General features: G+C 35.1%; 1 protein-coding gene across 3 annotated transcripts in view; it reads left to right on the top strand.

Annotated features, from left to right (window-relative positions):
* The window catches only part of GPC5 (glypican 5), a 1,207,509-nt gene that overhangs the window by 34,819 nt on the left and 1,144,910 nt on the right, over positions 1-27,780 (top strand). For all 3 annotated transcript variants that reach the window (XM_088792887.1, XM_019737193.3, XM_088792886.1), the window contains exon 2: positions 8,996-9,157. In XM_088792887.1, coding sequence (XP_088649013.1) covers positions 8,996-9,157 — 162 coding nt within the window. The remainder of the gene's footprint in view (positions 1-8,995; positions 9,158-27,780) is intronic.

Genomic DNA, 27,780 nt, shown 5'->3' with positions numbered 1-27,780 from the left:
ATGGATCTCTTTCCTTGGCTTCAGACTTGCATATTCAATTATTATTTCTACATCTTCAGTTGGATCTCTAATAGGCTTCTCATTTCTAAATCTGAATTCTATTTTTTCCTTAAATTCACTGCAACTTGTGTATTCTCCTTTTTCCATTAATGGTACCATTAAGCTTCCAGTTTCTCAGGTCAAAATCTAAGAGTTATTCTTGATTCCTATCTCTGTTTTACTTGCCAAATCCCATCCAACACATCTATTCCAAGTTATCTTCTACCTTCATTATATATGTCTAATCTAACCACTTCTTATCATTTCATCCCAGTCCTAACTTTCATTTGTAATACAAAAATACTGATTCTCAAAATTGCTGGGAGTGAACTTTTAAGAAACAAATCAAGTCACCCCCCTACTTCGTATCATCATTGTAATAAAATCTCTCCTAAGTATAATCTGCAAGGCATTATGTGAATCAATCTCATCTCCTATGTAGAAAGTGTGTAAATACTGAGTTTGCCTTTCTTTTTCTTTAATCTTTTAAATCTTTGTTTTTTAGTAGTTTGACTATAATAAGCTTAGGCGTGATTTTCTTTGTATTCGTTTTGCTTGGGGTTCAATGATCTTTTAAAATCTGTTGATTTGTGTTTCTTATAAAATTTGGGAAATTTATAGTGATTATTTCATGGACTATTTTATCTTACTTTTGCTTTCTGGGACTGCAGTCATATCTGTGTTAGATTTTAGGATATTCCATCACAGCTCCATACATACATACTCGTACATGCATATATACATAAAGTACTATGTATTATATTTATTTTCAATCTTTTTATCTCTCTTCTTCAGATTGGATACTTTCTATTAATCTATTAGTTTGGTGCAAAAGTAATTGCGGTTTAAAAGATTAAAAATGATTGCAAAAACCGCAGTTACCTTTGTACCAACCTGATAGCTTCAAGTTCTCTGACTCTGCCCTCTGTCATCTCTATTCAGCTATCAAGCCCATTCAGCGAAATTTTTATTTCACATATTTTTTCAGTTGCAGAATTTCCATTTTGTTCTTTTTTATAGTTTCTTCTTGTCTCCTGAGATTTCTTTTCCTATCATTTATTCTGAGCACATGTTCCTTTTTATTCACTAAATATAGTTGTAATAGCTGCTTTAGAGCCCTTCTGTGTTTATTTTAACATCTGGGTTATCTGTGGTTGGTCTTAGTTTATTGCCTTATCTCTTGAAAATGGGTCACAGTATACTGATCCATCATATGTCCAGTAATTTTAGATTGTCCCCTGGTTGCTGTGAATGTTATGTTTTTGTGACTCTGGATTCCATAATATTCCTCCAAAGAGTGTTAATATGTTTGTCTTCAGAGAAAATTAACTTGGTTGGACTCAAACTGTCAACTGTGTCTCTTGGGCAGCAACTCCAATTTTAGGTCAGTTCTTTCATTCTTAGCTTGCCTGTAACTGGGCTTCTTTGAGTATGCTCTGGCCCTGTAGAGGGGTGGTTCCAGGGTCAGCAGAGATTTGAGCAGAGTTTACACATAGAAGTTGGGGTTTCCTCTCTCTGGCCCTCCTTTTCCTGGTATTTCCCAACCACTTTCCCGTAGCTGTGACTGCTCTGATCTGTCTTCTAGTTCTTCACTCCTGAAAGACTGTGAGTTTTTAAATTGAAATTTAGTCACTTTATTCATGGGCTGTCCTCAGATTATAAACCGCAGAGACAGAAACTAACCCCATGCTCTCCCCTTCTTCCAAATATTGACTCACTTTCAGAAACATTCTTCTTTTGTTCACTCTCTAGAACTTTCAGGCCATTGATTGTTATATTTTGTCTAGAGTTATTGTTTGCTCTGTGTGAATAGCACTGCCAAACTTTTTATGTTCAAGCAACAATAAGAAGTACAGCACTTCTTACTGTTGCTTGAACATAAAAAGTTTATTTCCATTTCAGAACAGGAAACTTGAGAAGCCATTAAAGTAGTATTATCAGACCCTCCATTTAGTATCAAGTCCTCTTGAATTTCTGGAATAAACCATAAAGGAGAATGGAATGGTTTGGCTGGCTTGGCCGGTTTGGGAAATATTATTACTGTTGTGTTGTCTAGATTTCTTTACGTGGCAGATGACAAGAACATGTGGTAGATTCAGGCTTCACTCTGAACTGGAAAATGACTGTGGCACCTGCAGGCCTTGTATCCTTGCATCACTGAATTCAGTTCCAGCAGAAGAGGGAAATCTTTGTTTCCTGGAGGCCTCAGCAAATATCACTTTGCACTTTTTTATTGTATGATTGGCTGTCCATTTCTGAATCGATCATTGTGCTGATAGGATAGGATGCTATGTTTTAGCCATTCAAGACTCATCCTTATGTGTATATCAGTCTCATCTAAATCACATGTGTATGTGAGTGAGGAAGAGATATAGCTTCAAAGGAAATTCCAGAAGAGGGAACAGATGCTGGCCACCTCTCAGCAGATCCAGTGCCATTGTCATGATTCTTGCTATATTCATGGAGTTAAGTCTTATTTTATTCTACCTGGATGAAGGAATACATTTGACTCAGTCAAAACCCTTTCACTGTGATAACATTTCACAGATTCCTATTAATTTCAGAATGTATGCCAAGAAGACATTCTCAGAAAAGATAGAAGGAACAAGTTTACCAGTATAACTTTCCTACTCCGAATTCCAAGATCCTATTTTCATCCGATGGCCATTTTTTTTTTAATGACATTTAACATCCATTCTAGTAGAACTAAATATGTATCTTGATCTCAGTATCTTAGTACCAAGGGCCATTTCCTATGTCAACCATCAATAAAACTGGTATGTGCTACAAATGTAAATAAGTTGACTAGTGGGGAGATAAATGTTTGAAACAAAAAGATAATGCAATCAGGAGTGCTATTTTAAAAGTCTATCATAAAATAAAGCACAGATATAGAAAACTCTTGGATTTATGCATATTTAATTGCTGCAATTTATTGCAGTGATTATTATCAGAGCTCAGATTATCCTGTGTTTGGCCAGTAGAAACCTTTTGAAGTTGGCTTCTGATGTGGGCTAAATTGTTTCCCCTTTATAGCATAAGTTGAAGCCCTGACTCCAATATGACTGGTAACATTATAAGAGGAAAAACACCAAGAGTGTATATGTGCCGAGAAAAGGCGGCCATATATAAGACGAGGACAGTGGTCTTAAGAGAAAACAAATCTGCCAACACCTTGATCTTGGACTTCCAAGCCTCCAGAACTGTTGAGAAAATACATTTCTGTTCATGCCACTGGTCTGTGGTATTTTGTTATGGCGGTCCTGGCAGACTATTATAGTTCATGAGTCCTTTTGCTATGACCCATGTAGTTATTTCATAGCTTCTTTGCTATCTGGTGTAGACAATATTGTAGCTGGTCTGTCATCTTATATAATTCCTGACCCAGACCTAGAATTATTCATTTCTTCCAGAAACACTGATTTCTTCTTGAGAAAAATGATATCTCAAGACCATAACCTGGGCATACGGGATTCCCTTTGCCACTCAGTCATTTATCTATGACTTTTCAGATAAAGCTAGAAAATATACATATTTTTTAACGTAAATTTCTTCATAATTTCACATTGATACTTCAATTCAAATTCAAAATCAGTTTTACTTAGCTTCTTTATCAGGTCTGTATCTCTTTCACACTAAAAAATCCTGATTTTCAAGACTATAGGGTAGACTTAGAGAATAGAAATTGAATATTCCATAATTACTTTTTTTAAAAAATATTTTATTGGGGAAGGGGAACAGGACTTTATTGGGGAACAATGTGTACTTACAGGTCATTTTCCAAGTCAAGTTGTCCTTTTAATCTTAGTTGTGGAGGGCGCAGCTCAGCTCCAGGTCCAGTTGCTATTGCTAGTTGCAGGGGGCACAGCCCAACATCCCTTGTGGGAGTCCAACCAGCAACCTTGTGGTTGAGAGCCCACTGGCCCATGTGGGAATCGAACCGGCAGCCTTTGGCATTAGGAGGATGGAGCTCCAACCGACTGAGCCACCGGGCCGGCCCTAATTACTTGTTTTTAATCTCATATTATATGCAACAGTTTCATCTTGCATGAAATACAGTTTTTAGTTTTTGTCCTGTTTTTATCTTCAGGGGCTTACATTGTTGACAATATTTATTGTCACTGTCTTTCAAATCCTTTTGTTCTTTTGATTTTTCATAATTTCTTATTTCCCATCTTCTATTTCTTTTAATGCATAACCTTTGTGTGATTGACTTCTCTGTTTCTTTTTGTTTAGTTTTCATTTCAGGTTTTTCTTTTATCTTTAATTATTTCCTGAGTTTCATATGAGTTTTTCTAACTTCAATTTATGTTGTTCTTTTATGTTTTGTTTCATTATATCTTGTTTTGAAATAGTATGGTTATATTTCTGATCTGTTTAGTGTGTGTGTGTGTGTGTGTGTGTGTGTGTGTGTGTGGGAGCAGGGGTGGGGGGACATATCGTCCTGGCATGCTTTTGTTTGTCTTTGGGGATATTATTCTGTTCCTTAATCTCTTTTTTATTATAATAAGTCTGTGTGAGATTTGAACTCAATATTTTATGTTGTTCATTTTACCGTATGTAAAGTTAGATTTTTTTTCTGAAAATTTAGATTGAGACAGGCTTCAGAACAGCTTTTCTAACCATAAAGAACTTCCTTTTCTGTTGTTTTGTGTAATACTTAAAAATATGGCTGCTTGTTTTCTGAAATTTCCCTAATTTATTTCCCTTCCCACTTTGTTTTATACTTTCTTTATCTATGTCTCTTAAATGGCTCTTCTGTTGAATTTTTATTGCACTTCCAGAAGTTTCTTTTCTGTGTGGGATTCTTTCCTGGAAAGGAGTCTGCTGGATCTGTTTTGAGAATTCATAGGGGTTTAGATTGCTCCAGCTCATTTATTCCTTTCCATTATGGGTCCTTGGCACACATTTAATAATCAAGAGGGCAAGACTCTCCAAGTTTCAGCTGCTTTTCTCAAATTAGTCCTTTGTGCCTTCCAGCCAATTGGCCATTTCCAGGTTCTTCTGGCGTCAGGTCCTCAGACATTACCTGCTGCTTTATTCTCCCTCCTGCCCAGAGCCTGATACTGTGAAGATCTGTAGCTGTTGCTGGTTTGTCCCCACTCTGTTTATATTTTGACAGTTGTTGTTGTAGGATGTTACTTAATTTTGTTATGTTTTTTGGATTTATTTTCTAGTTGTTCTTTTGGTTCATATGGAGATTTGGGAATAGTAAAAACAAAGCTGCCACTGCCACTGTCTTTACAGATGCCTCCCAGTGTTCCGATTTTAACATATTAAAACAACAACAACAGAAACAGGTAGATGGCTGTAACAATTTCTTATGCTGGAGAACAGAAAGGAAGGTACCAATACTGCTGATTCTTGGTGAGAAATTTAAAAAACTCCCACATTCTAGTTGAGGGCCCCTTCTTGCGGAGTTTGATTTTACTGTTCAGAAACATGACTACTGTTCAGAAACACGACTGCTACTTTTGAGCCTGGGTTATGTACTCTTGCTGTTTCATAACATTCTCAATTGTGCTGTGTTCTTTGAAGCCAGGCGTTTAAATATTTTTAAAATGCATCTTGTGACCACATAATATTTGTTTGGTTTCCATCTGGCTTTGCTTTCTTATGATGCTTTGTCTATTTACAATGAGAGAAGTATAACCTGGGCTTTTAGTCAACAAGCATCTTATTATGCCCTTTGCTATTCTACTGTGAACAAAATGTAAGTGGTCCTTTCACTGAGGATGTTTGGTTCATCTCGTCTGTCTTTTGGACTGAATCAGGAAGCAAAGTAACTAGTTTCTTGCGGGTTCTTTTCCCCGTCCACTGAGACCCCAACTCTAAGTTACTTAAGCATATGTGTCATAGTTGATACTATTGAAAATGTTGTGCCAATTAGACATAACTAGCTGTTTGAATTATACTCCTGATTTGTTTTAGAGTTTAGTTTTATGTTGTCATTACCAGCTTCCAAGATTCTAAATGAAAGTCTGGATTAATCAATGCAGATGCTCATCAACTTGAATGTGTTTGCTCCAACTCATCTAAATTGCTATGTGTGCTTATTCAGAGTTGCTGAGACCTGATGGTCTTTCCCCCACATTATGTTTAGGACAGATGTCAAGGTGATTTGTAGCATCTTTCTAAATGTTCTTTCTACCATTTAAACTTGTGCAAAAAGACAGTGGCAACTCTATAACTTTATTTTTAGCCTATTTTATTTTTGAATAAAACTCCTTTGGTTCCTAACCTGAAATTTATTTTCTGACAGCTTACTAAACAGATGACTTCTTTCAAAACAGAAATAAAAAATGGCCAGTTATATCTGTAGATGAACCCTTTATAGATTTAAGACTATTGCTTTCCTCTCTGTGGAGTGATGGTAAAGAAGATAGCGTGGGAATCCCTCCCAACAGCAGCTCTACCCTTTTGTAGTACATAGTGTGTGACATTGGGCAATTTTCAAAGCTTCTTTATGTTTCCATTTCCTTATCTGTAAAATGTGGCAGTAATGGTCCCTATATCATAGAATTAATGTGAAGGTTAAAATGATATAATGTCTATACATAGATCCTCAACTGTTGGTGTAACGAATGAATATTGAGTATTTATGATGTATCAGGCACTATGCTGGAAAACTGGGATATAATAATGAGTAAAAATTCCTCCACTTGTAGCTTTATAGTATAGATGAGGGAACTAATTAGTTAGTAATCTTCTTAAGGAATATGATGAGTGCGATGGAGATGTATGAGACCTCATACCTTCTACTAGGAGCATGAATGGTCTGGGAGGTTCAGGAAAGTTTCCTTGGAAAAGCTGAGTTAAAATTTAAAGAAAAATAGCTGGGAATGAATTAGGAGAAGGTGTGTGTTTGTCACATGTGGGGGTGAGCACATGTGGACAAGAGTGTCCCAGACAAAGGTAAGGGCATGGAGAATGACTCTGGGCAAGAGGGAACTTGGTGAGTATGAGCAGAATGTGAAGGGAAGAGTGTAATGGCCCATGTTACTCTAGGTGGGCCTGAGTGGAAGACAAAGGAGTGGTCACAACATGGGGCCATTAGAGACCATGTTTTGGAATGTGGTCTAACAAAACAAAGTTATGCATTTGAATTCTGGAAGCGATCGTTGCATTCATCTGTCATTATTATAGTTATTATCATTATTTTTATTCCCTAGCACTCTTTCCCATCCTAAATATGTTTATGTATTTTAATATTTATTCATTGGTTCTTTTTCTTAATTTCTGTTGTTCTTCTCTGAAGTCTTAATTCTTCAATCTGTCCATTTAGCAGTAAAGCTGAGAAGATAACTTTGTTTTCTTTCAATCAGTTTTACTGTTTGAAATGAAATTTGCTTTTGTATAACTTTAAGCAAGATACATGAAAAACAATTGCCAAAATATTACCTACTATGACACAGATAAATATTTTATGCTTCTTAGCCTTTGTGAAATGCCTAAACGTTACTGTTGTTTGTCTAACTTAAACAAACTAAAGCCAAAATTATTTTAAAAATTTGGTGTCTCATGTTAGCCGGAAGTTCACAGTGATTTCAGATGTCTTGATCTTATCCAGAACCAACTCTTGGAAATGTGAGACCTGAGGCTGACTGTGTGAAAAATTAGGAAGACTATGAAAGGTGCCTGTTATGTGTATGTATTTGTGTGTGTGTATGCCTAAGTGTGTATGCATGTGTGTGTGTGTGTGTGTGTGTGTGATGTGTACAAATGCATATTTTATTTTTGCTGATCTAAAATTGGTCAGTGAAGATCTAATGTGGGAACTATGAATCTCCCTGGAGATCAAGGGATATAATTCTTCTTACCCTAAAATATAGTTATTCACTTGAATAACTATATTCGGCCGTGTAAATACAAGTGTCCCGAGCTTTACATAAAACCTGGATAGCTTGGGATGCTCTGGGGCTCTCCCCATGATGCCTCATCAGGGTCATCCTCTTTAGGCGCTCCTCTGTGCTCCACACCTTTTCCTCTGTTCTCCACCGTGCTTCCCCTAAAACAAGACCTAACTGGAAAATAACTCCTAGCATGATTTTTCAGCTTATGTTCATGTCCCGTGAACATAAGCCCTAATGCATCTTTTGGAGCAAACCTTAATATAAGACCCGGTCTTATTTTTGGGGAAACACGGTAGCATACCTGCTATGTATAAAAGTGCTTGTCCTGGGACCCTATCAGGATGAGAGTTGATAATCATATTAGCAATTTTTAAAACTACAACTATTACATATGTATAATTTCACATTTCATGTAATGGGCATCTTCAGAGGAGTTTTCTGAATATGGTTATGAAACTGAAAAAATCCTTTAATGGTAGGACTTGTCTCTAGCAAGTTGGCTGATGAGTAGAATATTAGATGCTGGGCTTGGGCCTATGGGGGGGGGGTCTTGATTCCCCCATCATATTGTTATTGCTGATAAACTCTATTCCACAAAAATCACAAGCTTACTGGCTGAGAAATCAGGTGAAGAATTTTACCTTTATTTGATGTACAAAATTTGATTTTGTTTCCTCAAGAAAAGCAATAATTTTAGCCCACACATTTCTCTATAACATAGTTCAAGTAATTTTGTCTGAATTGATAAAATATGCAAAAATAAAAATTTCCTGATTTAGCTCTGTACTTACATAATAGTTAATTTGTTTTATATAACCTATTTGTTAGTTAATAGTAATTAGTTGATTGAGTGCTATATTTAATATTTGATCAAAACGTTCATAAAATATTTGAGCAAAGATTTAATGGTTGAGAATATTTTGTTTCATGTTTGGGTTAACTGACAGGAGATACATTTTGTTAAAGTGAGTGCTCTGGTGCATCAGTTCTTCACGTAGAACATGAACCCCTTATATGCTTGATGATCACTAATGCCTGACATGTAACATGTAATGTTTGTTCAGTGAACAGGTACTTATTCTGAGAAATATCATGTGTTCCAGGACCTGATCTTCAGGTTTGCACATCTGAAAAACCAACATGTTGCACCAGGAAGATGGAGGAGAGATACCAAACCGCAGCTCGCCAAGATATGCAGCAGGCGCTTCAAACCTCCAGCTCTACGTTAAAGTTTCTAATATCTCGAAATGCAGCTGCTTTTCAAGGTAAATGTTTCTTGAGTTCTGAAACTAAGGACAAGCACTGGTAGGTAATTTTCCTATTATCATTATATTGGTAAACTTAGCTGGGTTTACTTCTTTGTGTATTATTGAGGTATAAGATGAGGTTTTAGCTTTATTGAGCCCTCACAACTTGTTTCTGAAGTCATCTGGGGATATATAAATAAATAAATAAATAAATAAATAAATAAATAAATAAATAAATAAGTGCGTGTACGTGTGTGTGTATACCTGTGTGTGTGTGTGTGTGTGTGCGTGTATAGGTATATATATATATACCTATACACGCACACACACACATATGTATATATTTGTATTGAGTTGGACTAGGGAAACTGTTATATTGATTAAATGGTCCTTGGAAATATATGCCCTTTTGGGTTTCTTCCAGGTCCTTCAATATTCTGACCTTTGGTTTTCAATATGAATGGACATAATTACTAGATTTCATTAAAATATTCTATAACATAAAATCTCATTGGTCTTAACTGTGTAATTTTAGATTTATTTTTAAAAATATGATTTGAAGAAATATTTGTCTAGTTGTTCTCCCCTGCAGCCTCATGTGGTTTTCATAAGAACAGTATGATGTATCAATGAACAGAGAAGTCTGATAAATAGTAAAATAGGAAATATTAATTGGATGTTTAAGGATCAACTAAAACCAGAACTCAACCTTTTCAAGCAATATGTTCAGAAATAAAATTAATGGGTTATCAAATTACAAGGCATATTGCAAAATAAGTGATCTTTTTCCTTTTTTAGTTACCTCCTCTTTAAAATTCCTTATTACTATAATAAAATAGTTAAATTTATTTTTCCTTTTATAAAGCATTAGCTATTTTGTATATGACTAGAATAAAAATATTTACACTGGTTTTCAAATAAATTTATTACTTTTGTTCAATGCAAAATGTAATTTCTGTTAGTATTCATTTTTAGTAAGTATATCAATATCAACCTAAATAATTTGTGATTTGTTTATATACAGAACTAAATCACAAAGCTGATTAATTTTTAAAACTATAAATACAATAAATCAGGATACAATTTGAATTAAAGTGTACTTCATGATGAATTGATTTTTTTTTTGTAAAAACTGTAAAATGTGAGATTTTAACATGTTATGAATTTAGCGGTTCTTTTAGATTTCTTAGAAAATAACCTTATTTCTGTTATGGGATTTATTCATGTGCAATTTTTGGAGGAGAACATGTTGATATGTCTTTTAAGCAAAGATTTGTGATTTAAACTTGCGAACCAGAAGACTTTAACCAGAACGCTGTGTAATATGTTTTATCTCATGAAAATGATAGCATGTACAATGTGGAAAATACATTTTAGAGATAAAGGGTGGTGAATAAACCAGTCTGACCAGAGCAAGGACTTGTGGATGGGAATTGTGAGTCATATACTTGAAAAGGTGAGTTGGACCCATGTGGAAGAAGACTTAAAATACCAGTTTGATCTAGTTCTGTGAAAAATGTTTTTGGTAGTTTGATAGGCATTACACTGAATCTGTAGAATGCTTTGAGTAGTACGGATATTTTAATGAATGATGTTAATTATTTCTACACAGCTTATCTTTCCATTTATTTGTATTTTCTTCAATTTCTTTCTTCAGTGTCTTACAGTTTTCTGAGTACAGGTCTTTTACCTTCTGGGTTAAATTTATTCCTAGGTGTTTTTTTGTTTTGTTTTGTTTTGTTTCTGTTTGTTTGTTTTTGATGGGATTGTAAATGGGATTGGTTTCTTAATTTCTATTTTTGATAGTTAATGGTGTATAAAAATGCAACCAATTTCTGAATATTAATTTTGTATTCTGCTACTTTACTGAATTAATTTATCAGTTCTAATAGGTTTTTTTTTTTTTTTTTTTTTGGTGGAATCTTTACGGTTCTCTCTATTTAGTATCAAGTCATCTGCAAATAATGACAGTTTTACTTGTTCCTTTCCAACTTGGATGCCTTTTATTTCTTTTTCTTGTCTGATTTCTATGGCTAGGACTTCCATACTTTGTTGAATAAAAGTGGTGAAAGTTGACATCCTTGTGTTGTTCTTGATCTTAAAGAAAAAGTTTTCAGCTTTACATCATTGAGTATGATATCAGTTTTGTCATATGTGGCCTTTATTATGTTGAGGTATGTTTTTTTCTATCCCCATTTTGCTGAGAGTTTTTATCATAAATAGATGGTGGATTTTGACAAACTCTATTTCTGCATCTATTGAGATGGTATGATTTTTATTCATTTTGTTTATATACTGTATCATGTTAATTGATTTGTGGATATTGGTGAGGATGTGGAGAAAAGGGAACCCTTGTGCACTGTTGGTGGGATTGTAAACTGGTGCAGCCACTGTGGAAAATAGCATGGAGGTGCCTCAAAAAATTAAAGATAGAACTACCATATTACACAACAATTAGACTTCTGGGTATTTATCTGAAGAAATCCTAAACACTAATTTGAAAAGATATTTGCACTCCTATTTCACTGCAAAATTATTTACAATAGCCAAGATATGGAAACAACCCAAGTGTCCACTGATAGACAAATAGATAAAGAAGATGTAGTACATATGAGGTCTGACAATTAAGTTCACGAACGTATCATAGAAAAGTACTACATACCACATTGCTGAATATCACTATGGTGACCTTCGAAGTACTCCCCTTGGGAAGCTATGCACTGACACCAGCGCCTAGTCCACCCTTCTAAGCAATTTTGGAAATCTTCCTGGAATGGCCATCAGAGATGTCATCATATTACCCTCGATGTCCTGAATGTCGTTCAAATGTCTTCCTTTCAATATTGCCTTTATCTTTGGGTAAAGAAAGAATCATTGGGGGCCAGGTCAGGTAAGTAGGGAGGGTGTTCCAATACAGTTATTTGTTTACTGGCTAAAAACTACCTCACAGACAGTGCTGAGTGAGCTGGTGCATTGTCGTGATGCAAGAGCCATGAATTGTTGGTGAACAGCTTAGCTCATCTAACTTTTTCATGCAGCATTTTCTGCACTTCCAAATAGTAAAGTTGGTTAACTGTTTGTCCAGTTGGTACAAATTCATAATGAATTACCCCTCTGATATCAGAAAACATTAGCAACATCATTGCAACAACTTTGTGAACTTAACTGTCAGACCTCACATATACAAAGGAATGTTACTCAGCCCTAAAATAGAATGAAATCTTGTCATCTGCAACAACATGAAGGAACCCACAGGGTTATTATGCTGAATGAAATGTCAGACAAAGAAAGAGAAATGCCATATGATTCCACTTATATGTGGACTCTAAAAAACAAAATAAAGGAACAATCAGAAACAAACTCATAGACACAGAGAGCATTTTGATGGTTGCCAGATGGGAGGGGGGTTGGAAGCTGGGTGAAAAGGGAAGGAATTAAGAAGTACAAATTGGTAGTTACAAAATAGTCATGGGCATGTAAAGTATAACGGTAATAGTCAGTAATGTGACAATATGTATGGTGTCAGATGAGTAATAGATTTATGGAGTGAGTACTTCATAAGGTATTAAATGTCTAATCACTATGTTGTATGTCAACTGTAATTGAAGATTAATTTTAAAGAATTAAAGAAAACCATCAACTGGGGTTTGAGAGAGTCATTAAAGATTTTGAGAGAGTCATTAAAGATTTTTGAACAGGAAAGTTTCATTATGCTTTCTTGTCTTTTAGTATGAAACCTAAATACCCCAACTAAAAATATATGGCGGAACAGGATCATGACAAATCAAACAATTTTTTTTTAATTTATTGGGGTGATAATTGTTAGTAAAATTACATAGTTTTCAGGTGTACAATTCTGTATTACATCATCTATAAATCCCATTGTGTGTTCACCACCCAGAGTCAGTTCTTCTCCCATCACCATATATTTGATCCCCCTTACCCTCATCTCCCACCCTCCACCCCCCTTACCCTCTGGTAACCACTAAACTATTGTCTGTGTCTATCAGTTTTTGTTTCTCATTTGTTTGTCTTATTCTTTTGTTGTTTTGGGTTTATATACCACATATCAGTGAAATCATATGGTTCTCTGCTGTTTCTGTCTGACTTATTTCGCTTAGCATCATACTCTCGAGATCCATCCATGTTGTCACAAATGTCCCTATATCATCTTTTCTTACCGCCGAATACTATTCCATTGTGTGTATATACCACAACTTCTTTATCCATTCATCTATCGAAGGACATTTTGGTTGTTTCCAAGTCTTGGCCACCGTAAACAAAGCTGCAATGAACATTGGAGCACATGTGTCTTTATGTATAAATGTTTTCAGATTTTTTGGGTAGATACCCAGGAGAGGGATTGCTGGGTCATCTGGTAATGTTGGGATGGTTTTTCCTGCAGGTCCCCCTAAGTGCTCAATCTCCCCCTTATTGGAGATGTCCCCAGCAAGCTCCCCCTAAGAACTCTGCCCCCTCTTCCTCCCATACCTTATCGGAGATGTCTCCTGTCTCCCTCCCTCCTTATCGGAGCTGTCTCCCGCGGCGCCATAGTTAGAGGCCTCCCTGTCAAAACAAAGTTGAGGGATCACAGCTGCTAGGGACGGATCTCCCTGGCACCCCGGCCAGACTCCCCCCCCTCAACCCGGAGGCCTAAGCATATAAAAGTAAAGCCCCTCACCCCTGTCGGTGCTCAATTCTTTGGGAAATATCCCACTGGGCCCACTAGTGTAATAATGCTGAGTTCTCCTTGCCTTCTGGGTGCCGCTTGTGTCTCTCGGTCCACGCTGTTTTTGCAACAGTAATTCTATTCGTAATTTTTTGAGGAACCTCCACACTGCCTTCCATAATGGCTGCACCAGTCTGCATTCCCACCATCAGTGTATGAGGGTTCCTTTTTCTCCACAGCTTCTCCAACACTTGTTACTATTTGTCTTGTTGATGATAGCCATTCTGACTGGGGTGAGGTGATATCTCATTGTGGTTTTTATTGGCGTTTCTCTGATGATTAGTGATGTTGAGCATTTTTTCATATATCTATTTGCCATTTGTATATCCTCTTTGGAGAAATGTCTCTTCAGGTCTTCTGCCCATTTTTCAGTTGGGTTGTTTGTTTTTTTATTGTTGAGTTTCATGAGTTCCTTGTATATTTTGGATATCAGCCCCTTATTGGAGGCACTGTTTGCAAAAATCTTCTCCCATTCAGTTGGTTGCCTCTTTATTTTGTCGATGGTTTCTTTCGCTGTACAGAAGCTTTTACGTTTCATATAGTCCCATTTGTTTATTTTAGCTTTTACTTCCATTGCCTTTGGAGTCAAATTCATAAAATGCTCTTTGAACCCAAGGTCCATAAGTTTAGTACCTATGTTTTCTTCTGTGCAGTTTATTGTGTCAGGTCTTATGCTTAAGTTATGATCCATTTTGAATTAATTTTGGTACCTGGTGACAGATAGCAGTCCAGTTTCATTCTTTTTCACGTGACTATCCAATTCTCCCAGCACCACTTACTGAAGAGGCTGTCTTTCCTCCATTGTATGTTTTTATCTTCTTTGTCAAAAATTATCTGTCCATAGTTATGTGGTTTTATTTCTGGGTTCTCGATTCTATTCCATTGGTCTATGTGTCTGTTTTTCTGCCAATACCATGCTGTTTTGGTTATTGTAGCCCTGTAGTACAAGCTAAAGTCAGGGAGTGTGATACCTCCAGTATTGTTCTTTTTTCTTAAGATTGCTTTGGCTATTCGGGGTCTTTTGTGGTTCCAAACAAATCTGATGATTTTTTGTTTTATTTCTTTAAAAAATGCCATTGCAATTTGGATGGGGATTGCATTAAATCTGTATATTGCTTTGGGTAATATGGCCATTTTAACTATGTTGATTCTTCCAATCCATGAGCACGGAATGTCTTTCCATTTCTTTGTGTCTTCTTCAATTTCTTTCAAAAACGTCTTATAGTTTTCAGCATGTAGGTCCTTCACATCCTTGGTTAAGTTCATTCCTAGGTATTTTATTCTTTTTGCTGCAATTGCAAAAGGAATTGTTTTTTGTATTTCTTTTTCTGAGATTTCATTGTTAGTATATAGGAATGCAGTGGACTTTTGTATGTTGATTTTGTAGCCAGCAACTTTACTGTATTCGTTGATTGTTTCTAATAGCTTTTTGGTGGAGTCTTTAGGATTTTCTATATATAGCATCATGTCATCTGCAAAGAGTGATAATTTAACTTCTTCATTCCCAATTTGGATGCCTTTTATTTCTTTCTCTTGCCTGATTGCTCTGGCAAGGACTTCCAACACTATGTTGAAAAGCAGAGGTGATAGGGGACAGCCCTGTCGTGTTCCTGAACATAGAGCAAAGGGCTTCAGTTTTTCACCATTAATTATGAGATTAGCTGAGGGCTTGTCATATATGGTCTTTATTATGTTAAGGTATTTTCCTTCTGTACCTATTTTATTAAGTGTTTTCATCATAAATGGATGTTGTATCTTGTCAAATGCTTTTTCTGCATCAATTGATATAATCATACGATTTTTGTTCTTTATTTTGTTTATGTGATGTATCACATTGATGGATTTGCGGATGTTGAACCATCCTTGTGCCCTGGGGATGAACCCCACTTGGTCGTGATGAATAATCTTTTTAATGCATTGTTGTATTCGATTTGCTAGAATTTTGTTTAGGATTTTTGCATCTGTATTCATCAGAGATATTGGTCTGTAGTTTTCTTTTATGTGTTGTCCTTACCAGGTTTTGGTATCAGGGTAATGTTGGCCTCATAAAATGAGTAAGGCAGCACTGTGTCTTCTTCAATTTTTTGGAAGAGTTTTAGCAGGATTGGTATTAGATCCTCTTTGAAGGTTTGATAGAATTCACTAGTGAAGCCATCTGGTCCTGGACTTTTGCTTTTTGGATAGGTTTCAGATGACTGATTCAATTTCGTTACTGGTGATCGGTCTGTTTAGATTTTCCAGTTCTTCATGGTTCAGCCTTGGAAGGCTATATGTTTCTAAGAACTTGTCCATTTCTCCTAGGTTATTGAATTTGGTGGAATATAGTCCTTCATAGTATTCTTGGATGATCCTTTGTATTTCTTTGGTGTCCGTGATAACTTCCCCTTTTTCATTTCTGATTTTGTTAATTAGTATCCTCTCTCTTTTTATCTTAGTGAGTTTAGCCAAGGGTTTGTTAATTTTGTTAATCTTTTCAAAGAACCAGCTCTTTGTCACATTAATTTTTTCTATTGTCTTTTTCTTCTCTATTTCATTCAGTTCTGCTCTGATTTTTGTTATTTCTTTTCTTCTGCTGACCTTGGATTTCACTTGTTCTTCTTTTTCTAGTTCATTAAGGTGTAACATGAGGTTATTTATTTGGGATTTTTCTTGTTTCTTGATATAGGCCTATAATGTTATAAATTTCCCTCTTAAAACTGCTTTCGCTGCATCCCAAAAATTTTGGTAGGATGTATTTCCATTGTCATTTGTTTCTATGGGTCTTTTGATCTCTCCTCTAATTTCTTCTTTGACCCAGTCGTTCTTTAAAAGTATGTTGTTTAATTTCCATGTATTTGTGTTTTTTCCTGCTTTCTTTTTGCAGTTGATATCCACTTTCAAAGCCTTGTGATCAGAGAATATGCTTGGTATGATTTCAGTCTTCTTAAATTTGCTGAGGCTGATTTTATGTCCCAACATATGGTCTATCCTTGAGAATGTTTCATGTGCACTAGAAAAGAATGTATAGTCTGATGTTTTAGGATGAAGTGCTCTATATATGTCAAACATAATTTTTTGAATAGCCGTGTTAACTATATAGGTGAAAGAAAGTGTCAGATACTAACACACAGATACTTAATGAATGTTAGTTGAACATTTCTTCTGTCTAGAAAGATAGTGTAACAAACTTTCCACATATTCTCGGATAATTCGATTAAGATAGAGCAAATTAAGTTGAAAAGATTGGGAAAAATACAAACTAAATTATTTATTTAGACTTTTAAGATAGGTTTAAACTGCTGAAAAATTTTGGTGATATTGCTCTAAGTTTGGTGGTAACTATCTAAGTACTAGAAATATATAGAATTATTGGTATCTATCAGAGTGTCAGGTAATTTTATGTACATTTACATTTTTTTTAGTTTAATAAATTGTATATGCTGGATTCAATAGATTGAGTTTTGGTATTTATTTAAATATTAATAAAAAATGAAAATGGTAGGGACTTTCTGAAATATGATTTGTTATAATAAATTGTTGTTTTCTCCCTTCATGGAATCTTGAGTTTTATTTAAGAATCATGAGAAGGCAAGCAAGACAAATTTAGAAGAAATTTTCCTAAAGCCTAATTTTACCGGAACAAGTTCTCTTAAAAGAAGAATATCTGTTTTTAGTTTAATGAATAGAATAAATAGCTTTAAACTTATTTTTATAAAAACAAGCTTAAATATATATTTATAAATATAAACAAATATAAAGGTAAATACAAAAGAACTTTAGAAATCATATTTACTGAATTAACTGAGGAGGGGCTTCTTTATCAGTAAGTGTAACGGCGTCCATCTAGTTTCTGTGCAAAATATCCAAAAACAATTCAAAGTCTTTATTTTTCTAATAAGGAAGAAGCTGAACAGCTTTTATTGGGTGCAAGTCCGGCTGAGAGAAATTTAATGTGGAAATCAGTTCACTTCTCAAATGGTACAAATAGATATGCTACATTTTGATTTTTTTGTTTTGTTTTTTGTATCAGTATGATTTATTAAGCTATGCCTTAGTACAGGCACTGGGGCTTTCCCATGGTGCTCCTGCTGTATAAAGCCCAGACGTCCTTTCTGAGTAATGACACCAGGACACTAACAGCTAAGTGGATATTGTATACAGGCTCATCATCTGTCATCTTCACGTGACCAATGGCCACTGCCAGACACAGCACCTTCTTCATCAGGAACTTGATTGTGGATTTCACGTCAATGACTTTGGCCACCATGTTCTCACTATGTGTCAGCAAGGAAGGGGCAACTTGCCAGCCTTATTCAGGCCTCGGCCCAGGATTCGTGGGATCTGCTTTATCAGAGATTCTAAAGCTAAAAAGGCATTATACTTCTTGGCCAACTTCTTCACCAGTTTCTTTTCTTTTTTTTTTTTTAAATTTATTGGGGTGAAAATTGTTAGTAAAATTACATAGATTTCAGGGGTACAATTCTGTATTACTTTGATCCCCTTTACCCTCATCTCCCACCCTCCACCCCCATTACCCTCTGGTAACCACTAAACTATTGTCTGTGTCTATGAGTTTTTGTTTCTCATTTGTCTGGTTCTTTTGTTGTTTTTGGTTTATTTCACCAGTTTCTTCTTCTCTTTTTTTTTTTAAATTTCAGGTGTACAAAATAACGTAATAGTTAAACATTTATCACTCATATTCCTCACAAAGTGATAACCCTCCTCCCCTATTCTATTACCCCTCTGACATTGCATATAGCTGTTACATTTCCACTGTCTGTATTCCTAGTGCTTGCTGTACTCCACTTCTTGTGACCATATATATATATAGAGAGAGAGCTGACATTCATTATTGTTCAGCTTCAGCTTCAGGTGTACAGTGTAGTGATCAGGCTTCTATACCATCCCTGAAGTGGTCTCCCTAATAAGACAAGTGTCCATCGGATACCCTACAAAATCTTTACTTTATTGATTATATTCCCCAACCTGACTTTCATATCCATGTGGCAATCTTGTGATTACCAACTGTGCTTTCTAATCCCCTCGCCTTCTCCCTCATCCCCACCCCGCCATCGAGCAACCCTCAGTTTTTCCTCTATATCTCTGAGGCTGTTTGTGATTAGTTCATTCATTTATTCTTTTCTTTACATTCCACATATAAGTTAGATCATATGGTATTTATCTTTCTCTGTCTGACTTATTTCACTTAGCATAATGTTCTTTAGGTCCATCCATATTGTTGCAAATGGTAAGACTTCATTCTTCTTTATGGCTGAGTAATACTCCATTGTATAAATGTACCACAGTTTCTTGATCCAGTCATCTATGGGCATTTCAGTTACGTCCATGTCTTCGCTATTGTATATAGTGCTGCCATAAACATAGGGGTGCATACATTTTTTTGAATTAGAATTTTGGATTTCTCTGGATAGATGCCTAGGAGTGGAATTGCTGGGTCATAAGGTAGTTCCATTTTCAGTTTTTTGAGATACCTCCATATGGATTTCCATAGTGACTGCACCAATCTGTAATCCCACCAACAGTGCACAGGGGTTCTCTTTTCTCCACATCCTTGCCAGCACTTGTTGTTTGTTGATTTATTGATGATAGCCATTTTGACTGGGGTGAGGTGGTATCGCAATGTGGTTTTTATTTGCATTTCTTTAATGATTAGTGAGGTTGAGAATTTTTTCATATGTTGGTTTTCCATCTGTATGTCCTCTTTAGAAAAATGTCTCTTCATGTCCTCTGCCCATTTTTCAATTGAGTTGTTTGTGTTTTTGGAGTTGAGTTGAGTGAGGTTTTTTTTTTTTTTTTAAAATAAATTTTGGATGTTAACCCCTTATGGGATATTTCATTGACAAATATCTTCTCCCATTCAGCAGGATCCCTTTTTGTTTTATTGATGGTTTCCTTTGCTGTGAAAAAATGTTTTAGTTTGACATAATCCCTCATGTTTATTTTTTCTCTTACTTCCCTTGCCCGAGGGGATATATCCGTAAAAATCTTCACTCCCGGTAATGTCTGTAAACTTTCTTCCTATATTTTCTTCTAGGAACTTTATGGTCTCAGAGCTTACATTTAAGTCTTGAATCCATTTTGAATTTATTCTTGTATGTGGTGTAAGGAGGTGGTCAGCTTCATTTTTTTGCTTGTGTCTGTCCACGTTTCCCAGCACCATTTATTGAATAGACTGTCTTTACCCCACCATAAATCCTTGCTTCCATTTTCATAGATTAAATGACCATATAGGCATGGATTTATTTCTGGGCTCTCTATTTTGTTCCATTGATCTATGTGTCTGTTTTTATGCCAGTACCATGCTGTTTTGATTACTGTAGCCTTACAGTATAATTTGATGTCAGGTATCGTGATACCTCCCACTTTGTTCTTATTTCTCAAGATTGCCGAGGCTATCTGGGGTCTTTTATGGTTCCATATAAATTTTAGGATTATATGTTCTATTTCTGTGAAAAATGTCCTTGGTAGTTTGACAGGAATTGCGTTGAATCTATATATTTCCTTCGGCAGTATGGACATTTTAACTATATTAATTCTTCCTATCCATGAGCATGGTGTGTTTCCATCTATTTGTATCTTCTTTAATTTCTTTCTTCACTGTCTTATAATTTTCTTAGTACAGGTCTTTTACTTCTTTAGTTAAATTTATTCCTAGGTATTTTATAGTCTTTGAAGCAATTGTAAATGGGACTGTTTTCTTAATTTCTCCTTCTGATATTGTATTATTAGTATATACAAATGCAACTGATTTCTGAATATTAATTTTGTATCCTGCTACTTGACTAAAATCATTTATCAGTTCTAATAGTTTTTTGAAAATATCGATTAAATCCAACTGGTCCAATATGTCTTTTAAGACTGCTGTTTCCATAATTATTTTTTGTCTGGAAGACCTGTCCCTTGTTGTCAGAGGTGTGTTGAAGTCCCCTACTATGATATTGTTACTGTTGATTTCTGTCTTTATGTCAGTCAATATCTGTTTGATAGATTTAGGTTCTCCTATGCTGGGTACATAGATGTTTACTAGGATTATGTCCTTTTGTCGGATCGATCCCTTTATTATTATGTAGTGCTCATCTTTGTCTTTAATATATTCTTCATTTTAAAGTCTATTTTGTCAGATCTAAGTATTGCTACTTCAGCTTTTTTCTCATTTCCATTTGCATGAAATATCTCACTCCAACCCTTCACTGTCAGCCTGTGTGTGTCTTTTGATCTGAGGTGAGTCTCTTGCATACAGCACATGCAAGGGTCTTGTTTTCTTATCCACTCAGCCCGCCTATGTCTTTTGATTGGAGCATTTAATCCATTTATATTTGAAGTGATTATTGATAGGTATGTATTTATTGCCATTTTTAAATTTGTAGTTAGATTGTTTTCATCTTTCTTCTGTTTACAGAAGCCCTTTTAATATTTCCTGCAATGCTAGCTTGGTCGTAATGAATTCCTTTAGCTTATTCTTTTCTGGGAAGCTCTTTATCTCTCCTTTAATTTTAAATGATAGCCTTGCTGGATAAAACAATCTAGGTTGTAGGCCTTTGTTTTTCATCACTTTGAATACCTCCTGCCACTTCCTTCTGGCTAGCAAAGTTTCTATAGAAAAGTCATTTGATAGTCTTATAGGAGTTCCCTTGCGTGTAACCTGCTGTGTTTCTCTTGCTGCTTTTAGGATTCTCTCTTTGTATTTAACCTGTGCCATTTTAACTGTGATGTGTCTTGGTGTGGACTTGTTTGGGTTCATCCTGGTTGGAACTCTCTGCACTTCCTGGGCTTGTACGTTGGTTTCCTTCACCAGGTTAGGGAAGTTTTCGGTCATTATTACTTCAAATATGTTCTCGATCCCTTGCTCCTTCTCTTTACCTTCTGGTATTCCTATGATGTGCATGGTGTTGCACTTGATGTTATCCCAGAGGTCTCTTAAACCATTTTCATTGTTTTTTATTCTTTTTTCTTTTTGTTGTTCTGCTTGGGTGATCTCTGCTAACTTGTCTTCTAAGTCGCTGGTTCAATCCTCTGCTTCATCTAACCTGCTGGTAGTTACTTTAAGTGTGTTCTTTATTTCAGTTATTGTATTCTTTAGTTCTAACTCATTGTTCATTATGATTTCTCTATCCTTCTTTGTGTTATCACTAAGCTCCTTAAACATTTTTATCATCAGTGTTCTGAACTCTGTCTCTGATAGGTTGGTTACCTCTATTTCATTTTGTTCCAATTCTGGAGGTTTCTTCTGTTCTTTTATTTGGGACATGTTTCTTTGTTTCCCCATTCTGGCTGATTCTCTGTGTTTGCTTCGATGGATTATGTAGATCCCCTAGGGTTCTTGGTTTTTGCTGGGGATCTTATGTAGTATGTGTCCTTTGTATTTGACTTGCACCACTTCTTTATTCTCCTGTGTGTGTGCTCCGAAGGTGACCCTTGTGTTGTGTATATTGTCCTGTTAAAGTTGAGCTTTAATTGCGTTTGGCTGTCAGTAGGTGGGATTGACTCCTAGGCTGACTAGTTGTGAGACTTGGCTCTGCCCACAGTGGATGATCTGTGTGAGGGTTGACCACTTAAATGTGGTTTGGCCTCTATGGACTCTTGTGCCTGTAGATAATTCACTCTGGGTGTGTCACTTTATAGGTTAAACCCAGTAATACTCAGGTTTGGTCTGGAGTTGGCCTCTGGGTGTGTTGAGTCTTGTGCCTCTTGGGTTGGTCCCTTCAAGTAATAATCATACGAGTCTTGTAGCTATTCTGTGTAATGAACAGAGAGTCCTTTGATGGGTTATAGATGTTCAATTGTGTTAAGTTCTGGAGGAGAAATCAAGCAGACCACCTTCCTGCCACCATTCCTATGATGTCCCTACATTTTGATCTTTTGATGTTTAAATATTTCATTTATGTTTTCTACTTCAACAATATTAACTTGTATTTTCAGTGGTTTTTTGGGTTATAAAAAACTTTGGATTGGGATATAGTTCTGTGGAACTTACCATGGAAGCATGTGTTTGTAAAACCCTTTAGATTTTGTTGTTGGGAATGGATACTTGGGTCCATGGATTTAGTGGGCCCCACGTTACTGTGAGATGCAGAGATTTTTCAGGGGAGAGAGGAAACATTGCCAACAGGTGCTAGAAAACATAAGGTTGTCCTATGTACAGTGCACATGCAGCTCTGGATTTCAGCACTGGATACTACATACCGATGGGTTTGGAATCAGCACCACTGCAACGCTTGTCTGTTATGGCATAGAATTAACCCCTGGTCATTCTAGCTAAGTTTAACAGTGTTATTGATTCCCTGAATTTCACCCTTCCATCTTCCATCTTTTTCTTTTATGGAATTTATTGGTGTTTCAGTCAGATTTCCTTAAAATAAAAAGAATTGTGTTTGGAAGGGCCCATTCTTATGAACTGAGACTTCACTATGTCCTAAGGGTAGCCATTCATGAACATGCAGAATTTCATAAGATAAAAGGAACAAGCTGATGTCCCTGTGTCTGTTGCTGCTCATAAATAAGTGGTGCTGTCTACGAAAGTAAAGCTGGCTTTGTCACAGTACCGACAGCAACTGTTCTTCATTTTCAGGGGCTAAATGTTGTTCATGAATAAAGCACAGCAGCCTGACATAATGTGAAAGAATTCGTTTCCCTTCAGCTGTTTTACTATGAGTGTGGAATTACCTCCTTTAAAAATATTTTGGAAACAATCTTTATAAATGTGTTATTTATTTCTACACTAACGTATGGTATGACTCATGAAGAAATAGAGGAAGTTGATAGAATGTCACCTGTGAAAAAGCAACTCTTATTCAGCTTTCAAATTTGTCAGTTTTAAAATCTCCATTGCAATACTGGAGAATAGAGTTACATTTTTAAATTTAAAGCTTTGAGTATCACTTTTAAAAATAAAATTAATATTTGGGAGGAAACTGTTGGAAACTTGTGTTTTGTTTAAATGTTAGGAAGATAAAATATAAGAAGTTATATTTTTTCTTAGAGATATACATTTCTCTAATTCTCTCATCTTCAAGTGGTTCACATATTTCTAAAAGATGGTAAATACTAAGTCTTCTGGAAGTTTCAGTTTTGTGCATGGTATTTAAAAATGTACATCATTACAAAAGACGGAGTGATAAATGATAATTAGAACAGGAAAGATTGAACATTTTCATTTATGGTTTCATTCTCTTGGTTAATTAAATTTTTCATTCTTGATTGTAAGTTCTTGAAAGAATGTCAAGTTTGTCTTCATTGGGTTGAAGCGTTAGATTTAGGATTTTAATATAAATACATTTATATTTTTAATGAAATATAGAAATGTGTTCAAAATTAAATATCTTATTTTAAAAAACAGGTGTATCAAGAATGAGAATATAATTAATTAATTTTCCTCCTTTACATGAACAGATATTAGCTACTGTAAAGTGTATAGTTAGTGTACAGCTTCTGGAAAACTAACGTGTGTGTGTGTGTGTGTCAAAGACACAAGGATATAATGAATATTTGAATGTATTGTATAGAATAAATATATCTATGTAAATGTTAAGCATTGAGTACATTCATCTTATTCTGTTTACTTTAGCGAGGCTTTACAACAATATTTAAAATGATTCCTTGGAAGGACATTATGTGGAAGTACAAAGGAATAATGCTATTTCTAATACTGAGAGTTACTTGATCAGAAGTTCAAGAGAATGATAAGAACATATAGTCCTAGACCGGCAGTGTTGTGGAGAGTTGCTTGGTTTTCTTTCTTTCTTTAGCACCTGGAGCAGATAGATACTCAGTAAATGTAATTAAATGAACTGCATAACTAAATGAATGGTACTTAGGAGGATGGTTCTGAAATAAAATGGCAGGTTCCTTTCCTTTCCTGCTTCTGTTCTTTTGCTTTTCTTTATTTCTCTATTGATGTAGTTACTATCTGTGGAACACCTACTATGTGCAAGTACTGTCAGATACTTGGATGGTATAATGTCTGAATTTTAAATCCATTTTATCTTTATTGGCTCCTTCAGACTTCTAATATGCCAACATCTGTTTGTTGATTTTATAAACTAGAAAAGAGCCATATTATAGTGTTTCTGTCAATGGCATTCTGAATAGCATTGCACTATTTTTCCCCTTTAGTTTTAGGCAGCACGTGATTTTATGGTGTTATCTCATATAGCAGCTATCAGTGCAGTTGGTCTTTATTCAACAGTTCTCTATCTCTGAAATGTTAAAAATTGTTTCTTTTGAATCTGTGTCAGCAGACTGCTTTTAATTATGAAAAATGGGTGATTTTCCTATATTTTAGATGAAAGTTTCAAGAGCTTAAATTGCTTTTCAGCTGGAAATAAAGCTTGCTTTGCATGAAGCATTATCTATAGTGGAAAATATTAACTATAGACCTAAATTGGGTCTACTTTGCAAAATTTTTTTAAACTTTAAGAAATAAGCTCTTAGTTGCTTTAATTCTGACTGATGATAGCTTATGATAGTATCACATTGTCACGGTAATCTCACCTAGGAAGCACAGTAACCTGCTCATAGTAGGCTGAACAGTTTTTTCTTGTTTTTGTGTTAAACACATTTTGAGTTACATCTTTTCAGTGTGAGAACTGTACATTTATTGCCTAGAAGATGAATTGCCATTTCATCAGATTATCATTTTGTTATCTTTATATTAGTCTCATCTGTCTTTTGCATAAGGGATCCCTAGGGATGATTCTTAAAAGCTACCTATGCTTTGGGTAAAGGACTGGAGGTTACATAAAACTCTCTAAGTTTTTGAGATCTTATCTGTTCCTCTAGCTCTTATTCATCCATGCCAATTAATTTATAAAATTTCTTTTTATAGATATGTAACATTTGTTCATTCTCCTTTTGATGGACATTTCAGTAATTTCCAACTTATTATTGCACTTACACGCTGTAATGAACATTCTTCCTCATGTCTCTATGGACACATTTCTCTAGGGATTATACATAGAAGCGAAATTGGGGGGTATAGGCTATGCATATTATCAACTTGACTAGATACTGCAGAATTGCTTTTCCTAGGAGCTGAACCAGTTTAAGCTCCTACAAACAGCTGGTGTGCTTTGTCGTTGTTCCATATCCTTCTCAACATTTAGTATTGTCAGAATTTTGAAAGATTTGGTGAAATGAAAGATATGAATTGTATCTTGTTTTAAAAATGTGTGGTTCCCTGATTAGTAGGGAGTCTGAATTTGTAGTCATAAACAGTTCTTTATTTTGTGTGTTCTTTATTTTCCCTTATAAATATGTCCTCGTGAACCTGTATAAATGCTTAGAGGGTATGTACCATGTGGTGAGTATTTTGTATGTATTTAAAATTTTATTGCCATATCTTAAAGTTTTAGCTAAAATAATTCAAATATCTTTCCATATTTTGTAGAAATCCAAGCTCTCCACGAGTTTTCTGCACATTTCCACAGCTAGCAGTCACATGGTTACACCCGCCTCTGGTATCCTGCTTTTTTCGTTTGCTTTGTGTCTCTTTCCTATCACATTAATTCAGTATGGATTTTTTTTCTTAATTACCACCTGCGTAGAGACATACATACATGCACATACATTAACATAAACCATATGTATAGAAACAATTTTATGAGATAGTAGTGGAAAAGAAAGGTGAAATCTAAAATCACAAATAATTTTAAGTTGAACATTGATTTCTGTGTTTGCAAGTGCTTTTTTTAAATTAAAGTTTATTGGGGTGACAATGGTTAGTAAAGTTACATAGGTTTCAAGTATACAATTCTGTAATACATTATGTATAGATCACATTGTGTGTTCACCACCCAGAGTTTTCCAGCTCTCCCTATACCATCAGCCTATGAAGCTGCCGTCCTCACGTCGTTCTCTCTGGCCCATACGCCTCCTGCTGCTTTTGTGATGCTTGCCTCCTCCATATATACACAGTATAGTGATATTTTATAAAGTGTGGACAAGGTATATAATCCTTTTTTCCCAGTATTATTTAAATTGAGTTCATTTTATATTTTCAAATGTTAACGTTGGCAGCATATGTAATCCACAAAAATAATTATTAGCTGTTTTTGAAACAGAGCTTATTTATAGTAGAAATAATGTGATATATAGATCATGTATTGCAGAATTGTATACTTGAAGCCTATGTAATTTTACTAACCATTGTCACACCAATAAATTTTAATTAAAAAAAGAAATATGTACTTCTGAAAGCGATAGTAGGCCATTAAACTTAATCAGGAATTTTTAGAAGAAACAAAATGTATCTTATTTAAATGATTTTTCTATTATGATTGTAAATTTTATTAACAAATTTATTGAAATATATCTTGATGCACTTACCAGCTCTTTTGATAGACCATATTTTTATATTTGTTTTTGTGTCAATATATTTTGTTTTTGGAAGGGTTACTTATTCCTATTAAATATTCAGTGAAACTAATTAGTCTAAAAACACCCAGCTCTGGCAGTATTTTAAGAGCTTACAAATTTTATGTATTTTAAGGCCCTACAAAATTTTATCTAAGATGGTTAATATTATAATATAATCATCATATTACTTTAACTATTTTTACAGGAAAGATAAAATAATGACACTACTAAAATATTTAAGAGATTATTCTAAAACTTAATAACGTATCTGTTCAACACCTTTTATATATTACATCATAAGCAGTGGTTTATCATGAGATAGTAATTTATGTCTTAATATGGTCGTTGTGTGGCATATGCTACATGGAAACAATTTGTTCTCTGTCTGCCTTATTATTAGGGTCCCAATTTTTTTGGGTGATCATCCTCAATGACAATGTGCTTAGAGTTAGTGAACCCTACTGTATCTATATAGGGGATGGCATGAAATAGAGTAGGAAGTGTGTGTCTGGTGGCACAGTTTTCAAATAGCTTTTGTGGGAAATGGAAAAAGAAATGA

The sequence above is a fragment of the Rhinolophus sinicus genome, chromosome 16, assembly GCF_057876585.1.
Source record: "Rhinolophus sinicus isolate RSI-liver-muscle chromosome 16, RSI-T2T, whole genome shotgun sequence".
Lineage (NCBI taxonomy): Eukaryota > Metazoa > Chordata > Mammalia > Chiroptera > Rhinolophidae > Rhinolophus > Rhinolophus sinicus.
Note: the sequence above shows the minus strand (reverse complement) of the source record. Positions and strands in the feature narration are given on the sequence as shown.